This window comes from Eretmochelys imbricata, chromosome 18 (genome assembly GCF_965152235.1).
Source record: "Eretmochelys imbricata isolate rEreImb1 chromosome 18, rEreImb1.hap1, whole genome shotgun sequence".
Classification (NCBI taxonomy): domain Eukaryota; kingdom Metazoa; phylum Chordata; order Testudines; family Cheloniidae; genus Eretmochelys; species Eretmochelys imbricata.
The window spans coordinates 8750726-8770344 of NC_135589.1; the positions used below are offsets into that span (position 1 = coordinate 8750726).

Consider the following 19619-nt stretch of genomic DNA (forward strand, 5'->3'; position numbering starts at 1 on the left):
ATAGCATGTGGGGAGGGGAAAGGAATGAGTCCCTGGATTTTTCTTCCTGGGCCATTACTGTCCCTAGGAAGGTTTGTGGGCCTAGGCCTGGGGACAGGGAGTTTATTACACCCATGGGTGAATTGTGTGCTGGCAATGGTGGCACTATTGCCCTAGGAGCAGGTATATGTGTGGGGTTATTGCCTCTGGGGGTGTAACTGCACCCGGGGGGGGTATTGCCCCGGGAGGGGATCTATGTGCCCTGGGGGTGCGGGTTATTGCCCCGGGGGGGTAACTGCACAGAGGGGGGGCTATTGCCCCTGGAGGGGATCTATGTGCCCTGGGGGTGCGGGTTATTGCCCCGGGGGGGGTAACTGCACACGGGGGGGCATTGCCCTGGGAGGGGGGTATGTGTGCCCCGATTACTGCCCCCGCACGGGACCCGCGTGCCCCGGGGACCCTGCCCGGCGGGCGGCTCTGGGCGGGCGGGCAGGGAAGCCGGCGGGTCACATGACCGCGCCTGACAAAGAGCCCGGGGCGGGCGGCCGCGGGCTACGGCGTCTCTCGCTCCGCCCGCCCAGCCTCGCCGGGGAAGCCGCCGAGAAGCCCGCAGCCGGAGCCGGAGCCGGAGCGGTGAGAGGGGCCCCGGCGGGGTATCTCCGAGCGAGGGCCCCGGCGAGCGGCTGGGCTGGGGGCGGCCGGGCGGGCGGAGGCCTGTGGGGGTGGCTGGGAGACGCTGCGCGGCCCCTGACGCCTTGTGGCCCCGTCCCTCTGCCTCTGCCCCGGCCCCGGCCCGGCCCGGCCCCGGCCCCGCCGCCCCAGGGAAGCTGGCGTTCGCGTCTCCCCCTTTCCTTCTCCGCCCGGCGCCCCCACCCCAACGAGCGCAAGTTCCGGTCCTAACGCTGCCCGCCTTTGCCTCCGGCTGCGTCAGAGAGCGAGTGGGGCGGCGGGCGGGGGGGGGGAGCAGCGTCATTATCCCCAGATTGGGGGGGAAACTGAGGCACGGGACATGGTTGGCTCAAGGTCCGTCAGTGACCGTGCGCAGGGACAAGAACCAGGTCTCCTGATGCTGGGCTGCCTATTGCGTAGGGCTCAAAGGAGGAAACTCAAGAGAACTCTCCCCTGTTTCCCAGTGAAGAGCCCCCCTGTCTCTCTCCACCCCCTTTGCAGGGTTCGCTGGATGGTCTCTTCCCCTGTCCCATGGTCGTAGTTGGGACTGGCACCTTGCAATGCCCGGGCACAGGAGAGACTGAAGTAGATTGAAGGGTTGAGTGCGGGAGGGCTTTCCCCACACTAGGCAGAAAGAAGGAGAAGCAGCTGCAAGGGTCCACTGCTATCCCAAGCCAGGGAGAGACTGTACTTTTTAAGCCTATCTCCCACCCTGCTCCTCCTTACTTTAACCCCTGGACGTCATGGGATAGCCAACTGCATTAGCATTGTGGGTTGTTTACAAATGTACCGTTAGCTACAGTGCTGAACAGTCCGGACTGGACTCTAGCTCAGAAAGCTGATCCTGAAGTGTTCAATTCAATGGAAAGTCCTGGAAAACCAAATAAATAGAAACTACTGTTAACACAGGAAAAGCGTGCCCTTCCCACCCGTGATAGGGAACGATCTGTGGCTGAGAGAACTGATGATCGAACACAAGGGTTCTCAGATTTTTGTACTGGTGACCCCTTTCACACAGCAAGCCTCTGAGTGTGACCCCCCCCCTTATACATTAAAAACACTTTTTTAATATATTTAACACCATTCTAAATGCTGGAGGCAAAGCGGGGCTTGGGGTGGAGGCTGACAGCTCATGACCCTCCATGTAATAACCTCGTGACCCCCTGAGGGATCCCAACCCCCAGTTTGAGAACCCCTGATCTAACAGGACTTCAACTGCTATCGACCAATATCCCAACATAATGATGTTTCTCATAGGCCCCTAAACTGACATTTGTGGGCCTGTGGTGGCTGGGAAATGGGATGAACTATAGTATAGTATGGTCACCCACATTCCAGGATGGGTGATGAGCCCTCTGTCCCTTTGTGCAAAATGCCAGTATGAAGTGCGCATTTTGCCTACCTGCAGAATCTTGCACTAGTATTTCTGCCCTGGACCTGCCTTACTAGGAAATACCTAGTGTTCCTGGAAGCACTTGGCACAATTGTAGATGGGAGAAGACAGCTCAGAAGGAACAGGATAAGAGATTTTCACCATTATGGGAAGACCAGAATGACCTGAACCTCCTTTCCCAATTTACTAGTATTTAATAACCTCTCTTTGCCCCTCCCCGCCCCTTCATCTACACCAGAATTTTATTTAATGAAAGATTAACCTAGAAATACAATCAATTGCTATGTTTCATTTTGCTTTAAGGTTACTTTTTCCTGTCACTGTGAGGTGCTTGTGGTTTGGGAGCTTATTGGGCAGTTCTGAATCATCAGACATGATGCTGTTGAAGTTTCAGGTATGCTTGTAGCTTGGGAGGGGAAGTATTATGACAGTGCAAAGGCCGCCCTTGCAGTGTAGAGGAGAGCCAAGTCTCATTAGACCCCACGGAGCTGTGATTAAACTGTGGCAATGTCGGCATCATAGACTTCCGTCAGTACCAGTTGGTACCTCCCCTTTGCAGTTACTATGTTTTCCTCTCTTACAACTGAATCTTTGCTTGATAGATCAGGTGTAGGCCTGGGACTTAAGAGATCTGGCTTCTGTGACTGATTGACTTTGAACAAGCCCCTGAGACTTGGTTTCAGTTTTCTCATCTGTAAAATGGGAATAGCAATCTCACAGGTATTTTAGAGATTTAATTTATTTTTGTAAAGTGCTTTGAGCTCTTCTGATGGAAGAAGAGTTAAGGGATCATTATTAAGTGGGTCGCTGTTGGCACATAATGATCAGCTGCTATGCACCTTCTGCTCATGGGGTGTAATTTAAGTCTTCTGTGAGTGTGTTTGTAAAGCATTACAAACACCATGCTAAATGAACTGAGGAGGTACCTCAGCTGTGTATGAAATTGAGACCTTGTGGTTAGTCATTCAGGCTTACAAAGGGTAGCCAAAGTGCAAGTTTCAGCTGCTGTACTTCAAGGAACAACTTTAGGGGTTTGTAACAGAGCCCTGCTTGGCTTGGGCATAGTGGTAATAAGAAATGGAAACTTTTCTGACCAGCATCTGCAGCTGAGTAGAGTTGACAATGCACAAATGTATTGGCACCAACTTCACCTGATCTCATGTCTGGAGTTAAATCTCTAAACTCTGAACAAAGATCCTTTCACAAAGGTATTTTGGCTGGAGAAGTCATTGTCTCTGTCCTCCTTGGGTAATGTGTAGCTAAAGCTTTGGGTGCATCTCAGTAGCTTGCCTGGCAGTAGATTGCTCTCAAAATACTGAAAACATTTCAATCTACAGTCATTTCTCAGAAAAGGAAGGGGAGAGTCCTGCTTCCAACATAAAATCTGGAGGGAGAGAATAAGTCTACCTCTTTTCATTGTCAGAACACACCATCCCCACTAGTCAGTGGAGATCTGAGTTAGTGCATGTAGCTAGCCTACATTAATTAAGATATGCTGGGGAGTTAGTGGAAGAAAAGAGTTCCAACGGAAATGTCTCAGAATTCCTAACTGTGAAATTTTCACCTCCCCCTGTTGCTTTTGGCGGTGCAGGAGCAATTTCTGTGTGATCGATGCACAATAGGGACCAGTTCTCCACAGAGTATGTGATAACAAAATACAGTAAAAGCTGTTTTATCCAGCACTTCCCCAACCGGAAAGCTCTATAAACCAGCATTTCTGATCTTTGTTGAAATTCCAGTTCATAGCCCACTTGGCGTGGGGCCAACAGGGGGTTGGGACGTGGGAGGAGATGTGGAGCAGGGGCTCTGGGAGGGAGTTTGGGTGCGGGAGGGGACTTGAAGCAGCGGGAGGGGGTGCAAGGTGCCAGATCTGGGAGGAGGGCGCTCAGGCGGCTCCCCGCAAGCAGCAACCTGTCCCAGCTACTCCTAAGCGGAGGTGACTCCATGCGCTACCCCTCTCCACCCTAAGTGCTGAATTGCCTTCAATGAAGAGAAGGCAATTCAGGTGTTCTGATTTGATAATGAGACTCTCTAGCATGAGTTTCTGCACAGCCAGTCAACCAGGCCAGCCTGACAGATTAGCAGGTGTCTGGTTCAGTTTTTTAAAAAAAAACAAACCCAGCCCTTTGCTTTTTCTTTTCTCTGCACTGACTCTTCCTTTGGAAGGAAAATAAATGAGGTCCTAGGGAGTAGGAGGGAGAAATAAATATTCTGTAGCTGCAAAGGGGCCCCCTTGCTGTCTTACTGCATCTCTTATTCAGTCATTACTGATGAACACAGGTGACCAGGGCCAGATGATCTACTTCCTACAGTCACCTGACTCTCCTAAAAATCTGTTTTAAAGACCCACTCTTGAGCATTTGCTTTGGTGAGAAGCACAAGCTGAGCAAGGGGATGTGTGTCATCATCCTGTGGGCTGCTGGAAAGACATGCCACGTAGACCTTACATTTGTTTATAGTGAACTTAGTGCTGGGTTGACAGTTCTGGAGACTGGCCTGCTGATAAAGGAATTCAGTCTGTGACTACCTCTCCACTAGGCCACTAAAGGCCCATGAGATAGTGACTGTTTAATTGCAAGATGAGCCAGCTTTAAACCAACAAACTAGCGTTCAAAGGAGCCATCTGGTCCCTTGTTGTTGTTAATAAAGGCTCTTTCCTTCTCCCCGTTTATTCCAACAGGTTCAGTGTCTGGCTCTGGATAAAGATATCCCTCCTGCTGTCTGACCACTGCAGCCTCCTTCCTCAAGGGCAGGCTGGCCCCTTGCTAACGGTGCTATGGACTCACAGCTTTGGCAAGGTTCCCTAGGAGGGAATTTCTCAGACTGTCCCAATGGCTCCCAATGGGTGTGGGATGTGTTCAGTGAGTGTGCCCAGGATATCCGGGACTTCGCCAGTATTGTGTTGGGTCTGGTTTCCATCTTCTGCTTTGCAGCGGCTTCCTTCCCGTAAGTAAAACTCTTATGCTGCCAGACCAGGTGCATGTCCTGGATGCCCAGTGGAGGGGATTTTAGATCTGGCTGGAGTTTTGTCCTTCTCCATTTGTGATGGCTTCCAAAACATAAAGCCAGGAGCCCTCATTGGAGATCTTGAGCACAGCCACTTGACTGGTCTAAGGGCTGAGTTTAAAATGGGGAGAGGGCTAGTGGAGAAGGAATAGTAGTTCAATTTACAACTTCAACTTTGTCATCCACACAAAACAAGGCATAGTTCGTTGCTAATGCCGCTATATGCTGTTAAACAGCTGTAGCGTTCCATCCACAAGGTAGGTGCATCTCAGTGGTTGAAGTGATTCCTTTATGTGTATTAGTTTGCATAACACTTTGGGCTCCTTCAGGATCAAAACTGTTAAAAGGACAGACTGTAGATTGGATGGCACAAGGAAAATGCAGATGCTCTGAGAGCTTTTTCCATTTCTAAATATACAGTGAGGTTGTCTCACAATTAGAGAGGCAGTTACTCTACTGGAACTTCTGCTTATGCATAAATTGTGGTGAGCAAGTTAGCAGATCAGCAGTGTTTGTCTTTTTCCCCCCCCCCCCTCACCCATCAGACTGACGTGCAGATCACATGTGCAGAAAAACCTCTGAGGAAAGCAGTCTGGAGAGGCTGAGCTCAACAGTCTCTTGAAAGATGAGTTTTGTCCGCAGCCCACATGGAATGGGAAGGTGTGGGTATGGCTGGACTGCCATATTAGGGCTAACCCGCTGTGACTGTTCCTAAACCAGGAAGTGACTCATTCTTGAATTTAGGAATGCAATCCATCTGCATACAATTGATGAGCATGTCTGTTTCACTCTTGCTGTCCTAGACACCCCTATAAAAGGCACAACTGTCAGTGGGGAGATTTGGAAGTGGGTCAAGGCTGGGTGTTTGCTGTAACTGGAAGGCATGTGTCACTACCTTGCAAACTGGTTAAACCCAGTCTATCTGGCCATCAGCTTCCAGCTACCTGCTTAGCCCAGTTAGACCAGGGTGGGTAGTGACTGACTAAGCTAAATAATAGCTAGTGACTAATGGAAAGCAGTCTCTCATTCTCTGCCCTCATAAGGCAGGATCTCCAGGAAGGCACTGATGGCTCTGCCTCCCCCCATAGTTTAGTTCTTGTTTTTCAGTGGCGAGTTCTCTGCCCACCTTCAGGAGCAACTCTTCTCACTGCTTTCACATGTGGGGTTTTTTGCCTCTGTTCTAGACTTTCTATGAAGAGTCTGTGGCAGGTACTAGGTAGGGCAGAGCTAGCCTGCACTTACACTTTGAAGATCCAGGCAAATATCTCCCCATGTGTGCTAGGCACCCGGACAATGAACCGTTTTACAAAACCCAAATCCCATAATGGGCGAGATGCTAGTGTTGCCAGTTAATCCATCAGCAGGACTATCAACACTCCCCCCCCCCCGCATCCATTTTCACCTCCTAAGCTTCCTCTCCCATCCTGTTTTCCAGCTTTTGAGAAGGAAATGCCATCAGCACCTTGGAGAAGAGCTGGCACAATGGTATCTGATCACTCTGTCCTAGCATGTAGACTTCATCCCCTCTTCTCCCATTGTAGGTCCCCTGTCTTTAGAGAGACCAGTTTGTTCCTGGCCCCTATAGCACTGGTGCGGCCCCATCTCAGGTCAGCTGTCACTCTTTCGGGGACTTGGAGGTCAGGTCAGATCTGGAGGTGATGCCAGCATCCTTAGCTAACAACTGCCCTCAGTGGAATCCATTCACCTCTCAAATCATTTTAAAGCTGTACTCTCCCTGCCCAAGGCCTGTTCTTGGGCTGCAAAACCTAACCAAGTGGGTGGGTGCCAATCAGTCCTCTGTGAGCAGGACACCTAACTAACATCTTATTCAGAACAAAAGCTGCCTAGGGAGGCAGCAGCAGTTGGACATGGCGTAGGGCAAATTAGCCCACTGTCTTCCCATTGCCGTTACCCAGTGGAATGAAGTGTGGAGACTCAGAAACATATCCAGGAAGGGATAGATGCTTCTCAAAGCATGAACTGAGCCAGGAGTGAACAGGGCATAACCCTCCCAGGCGCATTGGTGTCTGCTCCAGACCAACAGAGAAAGCATGGTGCAAAGAAGTGAGTTGTTTGGACAGTGACATCGAAGATACTGGAAGACATGCAAGGGATCTGATCTAGGCTCTGCCATGCCAACATCTAAATCCCTATTAAAGATCTGCTTTGGTCAGACTGCATATAGTTAATCAAGTTCACCTCTGTATAAATTGCTTATTTCCTTTTCCCCAACCTCTGTCTTTCCTCTGATAGTGAGCAGATTCGGAGCAGGGAGCACTCTTGGTCAGTGTTCCCTCTAATTTTTTCTGCACATAGAATAACAAAATCACAGGGTTGGAAGGGACCTCAGGAGGTCATCTAGTCCAACCCCCTGCTCAAAGCAGGACCAGTCCCCAACTAAATCATCCCAGCCAGGGCTTTGTCAAGTTTGACCTTAAAAACACATGTGTGGAATGACACATCACCTTCATATTGGTGCACATAACAAAATTCATGGGGTGGGGCTGAGGGGTTTGGAGTGTGAGGGGGGGCTCAGGGCTGGGGCAGAGGGTTGGGGTGCAGAGGTGTGAGGACTCCAGCTGGGGGTCCAGGCTCTGGGGTGGGGCAAGGGATGAGGGGCTCAGGGCTGGGGCAGAGGGTTGGAGTGTAGGCAGGAGGGTTCTGGCTGGGGGTGCAAGCTGTGGGGTGGGGCTGGGGATTAGGGGATCAGGGCTGGGGCAGAGCGTTGGGGTGCAGGGGGTGAGGGTTCCGGCTGGGGGTGCAGGCTTGGGGTGGAGCCAGGGATGAGGGGTTTGGGGTGCAAGAGGGTTCTCCGGGACACCCCCCCCCCCAAGCTCACTCTCCCTGCAGCAGCACCTGGGCTGGGGGTGGAGAGGCGCCTCTCCCCAAAGCAGTAGCTCTTGAGCTAGGGCTGTGGGATAGGCGGCCCGCCCCTGGCTGTGACAGGTCTGGGCCAGGGCTGGGTTCGGGCCCTCCCCCGGCTGCAGCAGGTCCAGGGCTGAGTTGGGGAAGGGGCACCGCAGCTGCGACAGGTCCTGGCCGGGGCTGGGTCACCCATCCCCCGGCCGCAGCAGGTCCAGGGCTGAGTTGGGGAAGGGGCACCGCAGCTGCGACAGGTCCTGGCCGGGGCTGGGTCACCCATCCCCCGGCCGCAGCAGGTCCGGGGCTGAGTTGGGGCCAGCGGAGGGGCCTGAGTGCCTGTGCGGCCCCACGGCTGGCAGCTTATCAGGAACTTAGCTCTTGGTCATGTCTGGCAAGTGCCTAGCATATTACTTCAAATAAATAACTCTTCAATCGGAATAAAATACTGTGCTAAGCAGGGATATGCGCACAACACAACTTGATTTACAGTAAAGTGATCTAGCATTTTCCATCTCTAAAACGCTTAGCACAAATAGAGGGTGACCACCTGTTTTGAGGTGGTGGGAGACAGAAACCAGGATGCCTCTATCCTAATCATCCATACCGCTTCGAAACAAACCAAGGAGCTGTCTAAACTAGACGCTGAAGAGCTCAGGGCTCTTCTCGTACAAGTGGGAGTTTGCCCCAGTGTCCCTCCCCTTTCCCCTTGTTGCCCAGTGTGCTGCATACCTAGCCGCATTTCACAGGGGTTGTATTAAGTTTGGAGTGCCAGGGGCTATATGAGCCCAGCTCAGGGAACGTTCAGTTACCTGCTGCTCCAGAGTCAGCCAGAAGAAGGTGCTTATGGCATTGGTTTGTGGATCCCATTTTAAAATAAATGGGGGTTCAGCCCATTGAGAGCCTGTTTGGGGAACAGGGGCAGGAGGTTCACCTTGTTAGAGGTGAACAGCCCATCAACCCAGCTGAAGGGTGAACAATGCTGCACTGGAAATCACATGGCGAAAAAACTACCAGGGCTGCTTAACACCTGGGGCTGCCTAGTGGAGGGGAAAGTTCTTGCTGCAACTTTCACTGTAGTGCCTGTTATCTGACTTTAATATTTCTGTCTGGATAGATTTAAGGGGGAGATGGGGACAGGCAGTCTTCTACGGTGGGCCTGAAAACCTGCCTTTTGCACATTGGGGTTTCTTTCCCTTCCACCCCTCTTGCAGCCACGCTCTGGGATGTCTGCCTTGAGTGACTTCCAGTTTCCATTGCGAAACGAACTCTTGAACCTACGCGGATTTGGCTGGATCAGCAGATTGTCAGCCAGACTTACTGAGCTGATAAGTTACCCAGAGAAGAGTGAGCAGGAACCATGCTCTAGTCTGATGTGGATTGATGGGCTCCTCCTCCTTGGGATTCTGATAGAAGCCTTTCCTATGTGCTGTGGGGCAGCTTAATAGGAACCAGTGTATCCCCAGGGCCAGCCCAGGAGAGTTCCAGCAGGTGGTTTGAATTGCAGATCACCTGCTGCTACTGCTGGAGATCGGGGATTGGGATCATCATCTGATGCAGTCTTAGCCTCTGTGGTGAAGCTCCAGATACTGTGAGTCAGACTGAGCAGGCTTTTTGCTGGCAGTGAACAATAGTTCTTCATCTCACAATAGGCAAATGCAGGGCAACCTGCTTTTTGAGAAGGTTGCCTATGATGGGAAGCTGTGGCACCTTGTACTTCCCCCTACTGCAAAGTACGGTAAACCTGTTCTCCATGCTGCCTCAGAAAGGGGGAGTGGCCATAGAGGTGTAGCCTGTGTCCCTTCTCTACATGCTGGCTTCGAAATTTGATCAGACCCAGAGCAGCACTGGTTGTGCCTGACTTGTAAACTGAGACACCAAGACTTGTTTAAGATCATACAACGAACTGGTTGCAAAACGAAGAAGAGAAGCAGAGTCCTAGCTCTCAGGCTATTGTTCTAACCACTAGACCTAACATTTCCCTCGTGAAAGTGAGAGGTGGATAACATTATGCACAGTGCAGGCAGGTGGTGTGTAAGCATCTTCCCACACAACCCTGCCAATCCTCCTCCGGTGTGACTTGCACCACCCTTGATAATCCGGAGTTCTGACAGCCATGCCGTTGCTGTCTGCCAGACAGCAGGGTGGCAGGCAGCAGTCATGGGCTATGTGACTAAAGTGGTTCTGCTCTGGATTTCCCACAGCACAAAGGTGATGGTGTTTAACTTGTGGAGTGGAGAGAATGAACTTTTGGATTAAGCCAGTTGATCTCCATACCCTCCTTCCCTTCCCGTGTCAGCCCTCATTAATAGTTGTGCCCTCTGGGGTTAGAGCAGCACTCATTGGTTGGTAGATTAGCAGAGCCAGCTTTCCACAGCCTCAACAAGGTCCAGATTAAGGGCACAAGAGGGGAAAAAATAGCCGTACTAGTAACGCCGATGATGTGGGGTTTCAAGGTTGTGCATTCTTGATGTATGTGACTTGCTATAATGTGGGCTGGGGCAGTGAGGGGAGGGAACCCACTGAAAGCACTCCTTGCAGATCTTCCTGCTAAAACCACAGGTGAGTCAGTGCCTTTGGGCTTGTCTACATGAGGAAATTTACCAGCAGAACTGTACCGTAAAGCTAGACTGCAATAGTTTTGCTGGTAAATTTCCCTGTGTAGATAAGCCCTTAGCCTGGTATCGGTTTGTACTCCTCTGTGGAGTTTAAAAACTAACATAGCATCCAGATCATCAGGGGGTCCAACATTCGAGGAACCTCTGGCCTCTGCTCCACTGGGGTACTGGTGAATTGATTGTGTAGAGCTGACTTTCTCTCTCTCTCTCCACCTCCACAGACAATATTACCAGGCCTGTAAAACAGGTAATATGGACCAGGCTCTCTCCATATACTTCCTGCTGGGATGGCTAGGAGGAGATTCCTTAAATCTAATAGGCTCTTTCCTGGCCAATCAGTTGCCACTACAGGTAATGATTTAGGTATTTCTGTGTGATTTGCGTTTTGGCTGACAAGGAGTAGTGTCCAGATTCTCTGTGTGGGTGGTAGGGAGGAGAAAACCGAGCTCATTGGTATGACAGGGACTCCCTAGCCAGTGCTGTGCGTGTGTGTGCACATGTGTGTGGTGGGGGAGTGAGTGGAGTTAGGACACTTATTAAAAGAATGACCATGATTGTGCTTGCTGTTCTTTTTTTATAGGGCAAGATTGTTACAATAACTAGAGATGGGCCTGAGCCATGCAGTTGGGATCTGAAGCCAAAACTCTCCAATATGCAGGCGTGTCTGGCTCAGGGCTTTTGCTTCAGACCCTTCTCGCTGTCTGATCAGTAAAGATCACCTTCTGATTGACAGAGGAGATATGACCCAGGATAGAGGCTGGTGTGCAGTCTGAGACTCTGGGTCTAGGCTCTGCCAGCGTCTTGCTCTATCCAGCATTACAGGCAGCTAAGATCAGCTGACTTACTTGCAAATTAATTTCTTGAGCACATGGGCAAGAAACGTCTCTTGCCCTGTGGATTTTCTGAAGGATGCACTGAACCAAAGAGAAGCCCCTGAGTTTCTGGAGGTTGTCTAGGTCATGGTTATGGCCTGAGGGAAGGAGGTTTCACTCTGTAAGACCAAAAGATGTTCCAATGTCATGCATAGTCTGTCTCTCTCTGATTCATTTTCTTACAGTAGGGAAGGCTAGTTGGTGAAAATCCAGGGCAGGGCATCTTTTCTCCTGCTAGATCAGGGTGGTGAAAGTGGAGCCCCAGAGTTCTACATTATCCCCATTTTACAGATAGGGATAGTGATACTGACCTCCTTTATAAAGTGCTTTGAGCTCTGCTGATGACAAGCACTGTGTAAGAGATGGGGATTATAACTACTACATTGTAGTGTCCCTCATTCTGGATGTGGCCTGTGGAGACCATAAGAGCCAGTGTGCAATGCCTCTGGCTGGACCAAGGGAGAGTTTCCTGGCTGGGCCTTGTAGTTGCCATTAGCTGATCCTCTATAATCAGACTGAGGAAAGCTGCTAGGCTGAGCAGAGTCTGGGAGTCCATCTGTGGATGAGCTGAGGGAGGCAGTTCTGCCGTATGAGTGACTGACTGTGTTTCCTCCTGCAGGTTTACACTGCCATTTACTACGTGCTGGCAGACTTGGTCATGTTGTCTCTCTACCTCTACTACAAAGTCAAGAACCAGAGCAGAGGCTGTGAGTTGATAGTTACTAATGCAATCCGGCAACACTTACATTTTGCAAATGCAACTTTGAAAGCTGCTTCCTCGGCACTAATGTTGATGGCTGTGGGAGGAGCTCAAGCAGCAGCCTGCTGGGTTTAAACATTTTTCCTGTTCAGCCAGGAGAGCACAGCAGGGATATGGTGACCAAAGGACACCTCAGGGTAGCAGTACCATGAATTTACACTATTACAACTGTTAGCAATAGGAGGGCCCTCTTTCACACAGGGGCGAGCATCTGATTTCTCTCATGAGATTAAGAAGCCAAAAAATTCCCAAAGGGCTCCAGGCTAGAGCCAGCTTAAAATCCCCTAAACACTAATGTATTGAGAGAGAAATACTGTAAATACCAGTTAGCTGTAAACTAGTAAAAAATGACTGGCAACTAGACTAGCAAGTGAAATCACTTACTGGGTTCAAGGCTTGCAACTTAGTCTATAAACATGGAAATAGCTGTGGAGCAGGAGCTCCAGCTATTTCTGAGCTGCTGCTTATCCTGGCAAAGAGTCTGATCTCTTGGCATCCTGGAGCTTCTGTAATCTGCCTCTAAGCGTAAACCAAAGCTATACTGGCCTAGGGCAGTGGTTCTCAAGCTGCTGCCCGCAGGCCACTTCGGCCCAATCAGCACACAGCTGTGGCCCATGTGACACCATCGGGGCCATACAGGTTGTGTATGTATAATATCATAAAATTTGTGTGGATGCAGCCCACGTAACATACAGAGAGCTGCCTATGCGACCCACAATGGTAAATAGGTTGAGAACCCCTGGCCTAGGGCAGAGGTTCTCAACCCTTTTCTTTCTGAGGCACCGCCCACCGCTGCCCCCAACATGCTATAAAAACTCCACGGCCCACCTGTGTCTCAACTGTTTTTCTGCATATGAAAGCCAGGGGTACCAAGCCGAGCAACTACCCGTGGCCCCATTCCACAGGGGCCCCAGCAAAGCTACGTTGCTCTGGCTTCGGCTTCCGTCATGGGTGGCAGGGCCCCAGGCTTCAGCCCCACGCAGCGGAGCTTCAGCTTTCTGCCCTGGGACCCAGCGAATCAAATGCTGGCCCTGCTTGGCAGACCCCCTGAAATGTGCTTGCAGCCCCCGCAGGGAGCCCCTGTCCCTGACTTGAGAACCACTGACCGAGAGTATTTCCTGCAGTATTAATGGCAGTCAGCTGTGCTTTGGGTCCTCTGCTAATCCCCAGACGCTACCCTGTGTTTTGATAAATATTCTGTGTTTGAGCCTAAGTAGAACTCCTCCATAGGACTGGTTTATAGTAGAGTTAGACCTATATAGTGCCTCTTTCCCAGCTATGTTCTAGCTTTGTCATTTACTACGGTATGAAAATTAATTAAGCCATAGAAAAAACACTAAGAGGAGGAAACAAACTAAGAAATATCTTTAAAAGGGTGAGGGGTTAAAACCAGCCTGGTGATTTGCAGCTTAGCCGTTATTGCAGTAATGCCTAGAGAGAAAGCACATGCACATAAAACAAGAAATAACCCTGGCCTCCAAAGAATTCACAGTCTAAATTGACAAATGGATGAAGGGCAGGAGGAAGGGAGTGAGTGCTATTATCTCCATTTTACAGATTGGGGGGCAGTGAGAGGGAGGTTGGAGAGATGACATGGCTTGCCTGAGGTGTCACAGGGAATCTGTGGCAGAGTTAAGAGTAGATATAGGGTTTGGTAGATGCTTTTCCTTACCAGGTATGCAGTCCGGGCCTGAAACTGTTGAAAAGGGCAGTAACAGAAATGTCACTTCAAAGTTCAAGAAGATTTCTCCCCCCCCCCCCTTAGATAGGAGGGGGCACTAGAAAAGAGAAGCAATATGGCTCCATCGGGACATTTTTAGTAACCTGAATATATAAAAGGAATCCACAAAAAGTGGAAACATAGACAAATTGCTAAAGATGAGTACAAAAAAATAGCACAAGCATGTAGGGAGAAAAATCAGAGAGGCTACAGCACAAAATGAGTTACACCAGAATCAGGGCCTTAAGTATGTGCTGTTGAGTATTATTAAGACAGAAAAACCTTAAAGGATTTTTTTTTAGCCTTGGCAGTGTTCCTTTTAAGAATGTTAAGCTCAGAATGATTTCCTTTTTCATAGTGGATGAATTGGCCTTATCATGAGATAGCAAATGTGGTTTTTTAATCTCTCTGAAGTTACTTGGTACTAACTATACAACCACAGGCTTGAAACAGAGTGTGCCTAGAGTGGAGCTGGAGGCGTGACTTCCTGCTTAGACAGAGTATCCACATTGGCATACTCCACACTCCAAGTGCAGGAGGGGCTATGCACTGTTTGCCTAGGGTTTCAGACAGGATCATAGTTGGGGTGGCTAGCCTGTTCTGCAGCCACGACTGCACTTTAGTTTCTAGCATGCTGGCTCAATCAAGCTAGTGTGAGGGTCTCTCTCGTCAAGCCGGAAGCTACGCCTTCCGGCTTCAGTGGAGACCTACCCACAATGAAACTGAATGTAGATTTTTAGACTTCCTTTTATTCTACAGTTTTTCCTTTCTTCACTAGGAGGTCTTGTAATGGCAAAAGGAGGGACCTTTATTCTTTAACTTTTGAGTAATCAAATATCTGCACTGAAGGCAGGTGCTGCTAACCTGTGATGTGTTTAAATGTCTGCCGCATGCATTGCATAGCCCTTCCCCAGTACCACCATGTGAGGAATGGAACTTGGTTATGGAAGGCCTGCCTTCAAGAGAAATCTGAACCTGCCACTGCGGAACTGATGCCTCCCTCTTCTGTAGGATGACACTGGCCCTGGTTTTTCTGGAGGTGATGGGATGCAGATTTAACTGGAATCCAGGTTGCCTCGTGTAGTGCATGGACCCACTCACTCCGTCTCGTTGGTGGCACTTTGTAACTCACCTCTGCTTTCTCTTCCCAGTCTCTGCTCCTATTAATGCAGCCTTTGCCTTCGTTTTTTTGGGAACGGTGTCAGCCACATCCTTGCTGGGCAGAGCTGGCTCCACAGTTGAAACGGTAACATTTAAAGGGAGGACTCTTCTGTCTGCCACAGTGGATGTGGCTGGATGCGAGGTGAGCCCCTCTTGATATATGGGGGCAGGGAGGAGGCTGAGGATTTGTGGGAAAGATGAATAATCAGTTTGAAATGGGAATGTCCCACAGAGAGGGAGAGCTGGCAATCTTGTCATGTGACAGTTTCAGCCAATAGCTAGCCAGGCAACTCAAAAGAACTATTGACCAGGTGGAAAGACAACAGTGCATACCTGGGTTTGGTCAGTCATGGACTTTAAGGTCAGAAGGGACAATTATGATCATCTAGTCTGACCACCTGTGCAACGCAGGCCACAGAATCTCACCCACCCACTCCTGTAACAAACCCCTAAACTATGCCTGAGCTACTGAAGTCCTCAACTTGTGGCTTAAAGATTTCAAGATGCAGAGAATCCTCCAGCAAGTGACCCGTGCCCCACGCTGCAGAGGAAGGTGAAAAACCTCCAGGGCCTCTGCCAATCGGCCCTGGAGGAAAATTCCTTCCCGAACCCAAATATGGCGATCAGCTAAACCCAGTCATGTGACCTCACCTCTGCCACCAGATGCCTGTAAATCCAAGGATACAGTTCTGCATGTGCCTTGTACAATGCATAACAGTTTGGTGTTTTATGTCTTGCCCTGCAGCCTTTCACCAAGAAGGAAATCATTGGCTTCACTGTTGGCTCGATCGCCTCCTTGTTATATCTCTTCTCCCGAGTGCCCCAGATCTACACTAATGTAAGTGACCCACTGGAGGTGGGGATGGGATCCAACCCGCTGCTGGGGTTATCTTTCCTTGGGGAAGGTGAAAGGAGCTCCCTTTCTGCTGAGATTCCAGAGCTGGGAGTAGGGGAGTTTCCTTTATCCCTAAGGGCTGCTGATGCAAGAGGCAGAGGGCTCCAGGCCAATAACCAGCTGTGTTTCCAGAACCTTCCCAAGGGCCATCTCTCTGTATTTTCACACTGGATCCTGATTGATTTAACCTCTTGACTTCCATGCAGCAGCTGTTTCTCCCCATTGTAAAGGTGGGACGCTAATTTTGCTTAATATTTTACAACTGGAGCTGAAAGACTATTGCTATTGAGCCCACCCCATCATTTAGGATTCTGTTATGGTGGATATCTTTGGGGAGTGGGGGGGGGAAAGAGCGAGATGAACAAGGGATACAGATGCTGGCCAATTCTCTAGGATACAATTCCCATTTTTAATTTTCCCTGCTCTTCTTGGAGTATCTACTATGGTCACAGCAGAGCATGATCAAGTGACCCTAAGCATGCCAACACTGTCTAAGAAGCTTGTCCTTCAAAGAGTGGATACCAGCACTCAATAAGCTTAGTCATCATCTAGATCCTCCTCCCTTTGCATATCACCTGGGAATCCATGCCTGGTATATCTAGAGTATTTCCGCTATCAAGGAAGTCTTTTTATTCTCCAGCCCCTTCTAATATGGCTTCCTCTTCCAGTTCAAGAGGAAATCTACCAAAGGTGTCTCATACTGTCTTTTTGCTTTGGTGATGCTGGGGAACTCGCTGTATGGAATAAGTGTGCTTCTGAAGAACCCAGACCGAGGGCAAGACGAAGGCAACTACATCATTCATCACCTCCCCTGGCTGATTGGCAGCCTGGGGGTCCTGTCTCTTGATGTGATTGTATCCTCTTCTAGTAATGCTCCCTGCCCCAAGTTTCTGTGGTGTTGCCAGCTCGTTATTTCTAATGCTCTGCACAAATAACCATTAAAAAGCTGGTCTCTTCTGGGATGGTGAGTGGGCAGGGCTGTTCAGAGGCAGATTTTTGTTGATGCTATTACACAGCCAACCCATGCTTTGCAGCTGAAGTCTCTCCCCTCCGTGTTACAGTGATCTCTTACAATAATGTTGGAACAATACATGCTTATTATAGTTCCTAGCATGAAGGGTCCCTGATCCTCTTTGGGACCTCTGGTCACTACCCTAATACAATGAAATAGTCCTTATTTGTAGATCTCAGAGTGCTTTACAAAGGAGATAACCATGATTATCCCCATCTTACAATGGTAACCATGCACCTCTTGGCATAGAAAGAACCAACCAACCTCTAGTTCCCCCCAGAACTAAAGGCTTCCTCCCTAGACAGAGCTTCCTAATTTCTCCTATCTAGACCTTATGTAACAGAAATAAGGCTTAACACCTCCTCAGATCTCCTTCCAATTCCTTGCCTATCGGAAGGGAAGACCTCGCACTTCTGAGAGAGAGGCCCTGCTTGGCAAGCAAGATGAACCCCTTGACAGCTGACAAAGGAACTGTCCCCAAGCACGAATGGATACTGGTGAGAACTCTGGCTTCAAACTAAGCCATAGCGAGTTGCCATCAGGTTCCTAGACCTGTTTTTGGGTGACTCCTGTTAACAGAAGAAGATGTCAGCCAGTGTGCGGTATGATGCTTCCTGCAGAAAGTGCTTGGCCATCTGTCAGAGGACTTTCCTGGTAGATCTCACCTGCTTGTAGTGATGACTCAAAAGGGATTAAATATTGTGACATTTCTGTACCTGGATCATAGTCACTTTTAAAAACTAGCTGAATTTGATTCCACTTTCCTCCCTCCCTTCCAGAAGGCTGCCCTGAGCCAGCTCTGCATCAGACATTACTAGCAAGAATGAAAAATCTCTAGGGGTTGGAGGAAAGATGAGGCTGTCTACCTTCCTGTTTTAAGCAAATGAACACAGATGCTGAGAGTGGCTGCCATTTAACTTCACCTTTAAGGGTTTATGCACAGTGGCTCAGTGGCTCCCTTTGCCTATCTGAATAATGTTGCACATTCTTCTTCTGGCAGTTAAGGCAGGGAGTGAGGCCAGTGATGGGGTTGGAGAGAGGAGTTTTAATACGTGTGTGTGTAATTTTATTGAAATATTTTGGCAGCCAACTTTCTAGAAAAATAAATCTTTGTCTAACATGCCTCCCTTAGTTTTTATTTTGATTCCAAAGGACACTTCAGTTTTGGCTTGTCTCCATTCTTTTCCACTTGTACAATTAGTCTTTAAAATGGCTTGTGGGGTGACTACCCCCTACCCGTGGCCATTCACTTTCTCCTTGTGAACTTTCATTTGGTCCTCGCTGAGAGTTTTTCACATCCATTCTTTCCCTAGAGGTAAGCTTTTTCCTTCATTTCTAAAGCAGATATGCTGGCAGAGACTACCATAGCTGTCTGCCATGTAAAATGGGCAGTATATCCACACTCACAGCCCCACCTTTCCCATGTTTTAAGTATTAGCTGTCCACGGAGGTTGCTGGGAGATAACTGCTCCAGACAGCAGATGCAGGATGGGCCTAGACCAGCATTTCTCACATGTGGCCACCAGAGGCTTTTCTTGTGGCCACAGCCTCCTGCACTGTGATTGGTGTAGGGGAGAAGGGGGCAAAACTGTGGCTTGTTTCCCAGGGCTGCCAGGAGGGGTTGGGTCCTGCCCCCCTTTGAAGGAAAAACACTAGAGGGGCAGGCAGCTGGTCAATTCCCCACTTTCCCAGGGACGTAGGGGGGCAAGCTTCAGACTCCATGCAGTGGCAGGCTCTGATTCCAGGCTCCGATTCCAGGCTCCAACCCCAGGCCCCGATTCCAGGCTCCAACCCCAAGCCCCGCTGCCTCCCTGCCCATCTCCCCCACCATCCAGGGCTTAATTTGTCCCAGGGCTTGCTGGGGCTGAATAAGTCTGCTGTGAAAAGTGATATTAACAAATATCACTTTTCACAGCAGCAGACTTATAGCTAGAAAATCTTTTTTTAAAAAGCCAACAAAGTGCCTTATGTCTTTCTATTTTGTTTAGGTCCAGTAAAGAATAGACAATTGTACACTTATTACTGAGTCTGAAAACCTGTTGCATAAATAAATTATAACTATGGACAAGTCGGTACATTTTGTTTTTCCTAAAGTTAATTATTTTAGGAAAAATGGTCAGCGCAGCCACTAGCAAGAGTTAGTGACCATACTGTGAGGCCACCCAAAAACATGTTGTGAAAGCTCCTGGCCTAGACTACATTCCCCCTGAGCCATCATGTAGCTGAGGAGGCTGTGGCAGCTCTCTAGGTAATGACTAAGTCAGAGATGATTCTCAAACTTGATCTCTGGGAGGAAGCTACTCTTCCCCCATTCTAGGGTGTTCGGTGACATAGAGAGACTTAACCTCATACTTTGGTTTAAACCAGACACTAACCACCCCTTTTCATTTCACAATCCCTTGAAAGTAGAATTGTTAGTGATAGAACTTGCAACTATTCTGGGTATGAGGCCAGACACGGGCAGTGCTGCTGTAATAATCCTTCAGTGGGTTTTACAGTTTCTGAGTTGCAAAGAGTGCTCCTCTCCCATGGAAAAACTGATTTGGAGAGGGGAGGTAAAAAGCTGTTATAATTCCATAAAAGCTAAATGGAGCACTCACTTTGCAGTGGAGTCTGACACCAGCTCAGTAGTAGCGGGGCCCTTCCCAGGCTGCAGAAACAAGTGTTCTACAACA

At 49.3% G+C, this 19619-nt stretch overlaps 1 protein-coding gene across 2 annotated transcripts; it reads left to right on the forward strand.

Moving 5' to 3' along the window:
- The first annotated feature begins 501 nt into the window (after positions 1-501).
- SLC66A1 (solute carrier family 66 member 1) lies at positions 502-18066 on the forward strand. 2 transcript variants are annotated; one of them, XM_077837291.1, is made up of 9 exons: positions 502-612; positions 2345-2435; positions 4722-4987; positions 10746-10875; positions 12016-12103; positions 15028-15179; positions 15783-15875; positions 16601-16786; positions 17312-18066. In XM_077837291.1, exons 3-9 carry the CDS (start codon positions 4818-4820, stop codon positions 17405-17407), a joined length of 915 nt encoding a protein of 304 aa, XP_077693417.1. In that variant the 5' UTR covers positions 502-612; positions 2345-2435; positions 4722-4817; the 3' UTR covers positions 17408-18066. The 2 variants fall into 2 exon arrangements, with proteins under 2 accessions (XP_077693417.1, XP_077693418.1); XM_077837292.1 differs by lacking the exon at positions 17312-18066 and having other exon boundaries at positions 15783-16162; positions 16601-16718.
- Positions 18067-19619: the final 1553 nt, after the last annotated feature.

Coding starts and splice junctions, on each gene's coding strand:
- SLC66A1 (XM_077837291.1), top strand. CDS start 4,818: ATGGACTCACAGCTTTGGCAAGGTTCCCTAGGAGGGAATTTCTCAGAC. Junction 4,988..10,745: donor TTTGCAGCGGCTTCCTTCCC/GTAAGTAAAACT, acceptor CCACCTCCACAG/ACAATATTACCAGGCCTGTA. Junction 12,104..15,027: donor CAAGAACCAGAGCAGAGGCT/GTGAGTTGATAG, acceptor TTCTCTTCCCAG/TCTCTGCTCCTATTAATGCA.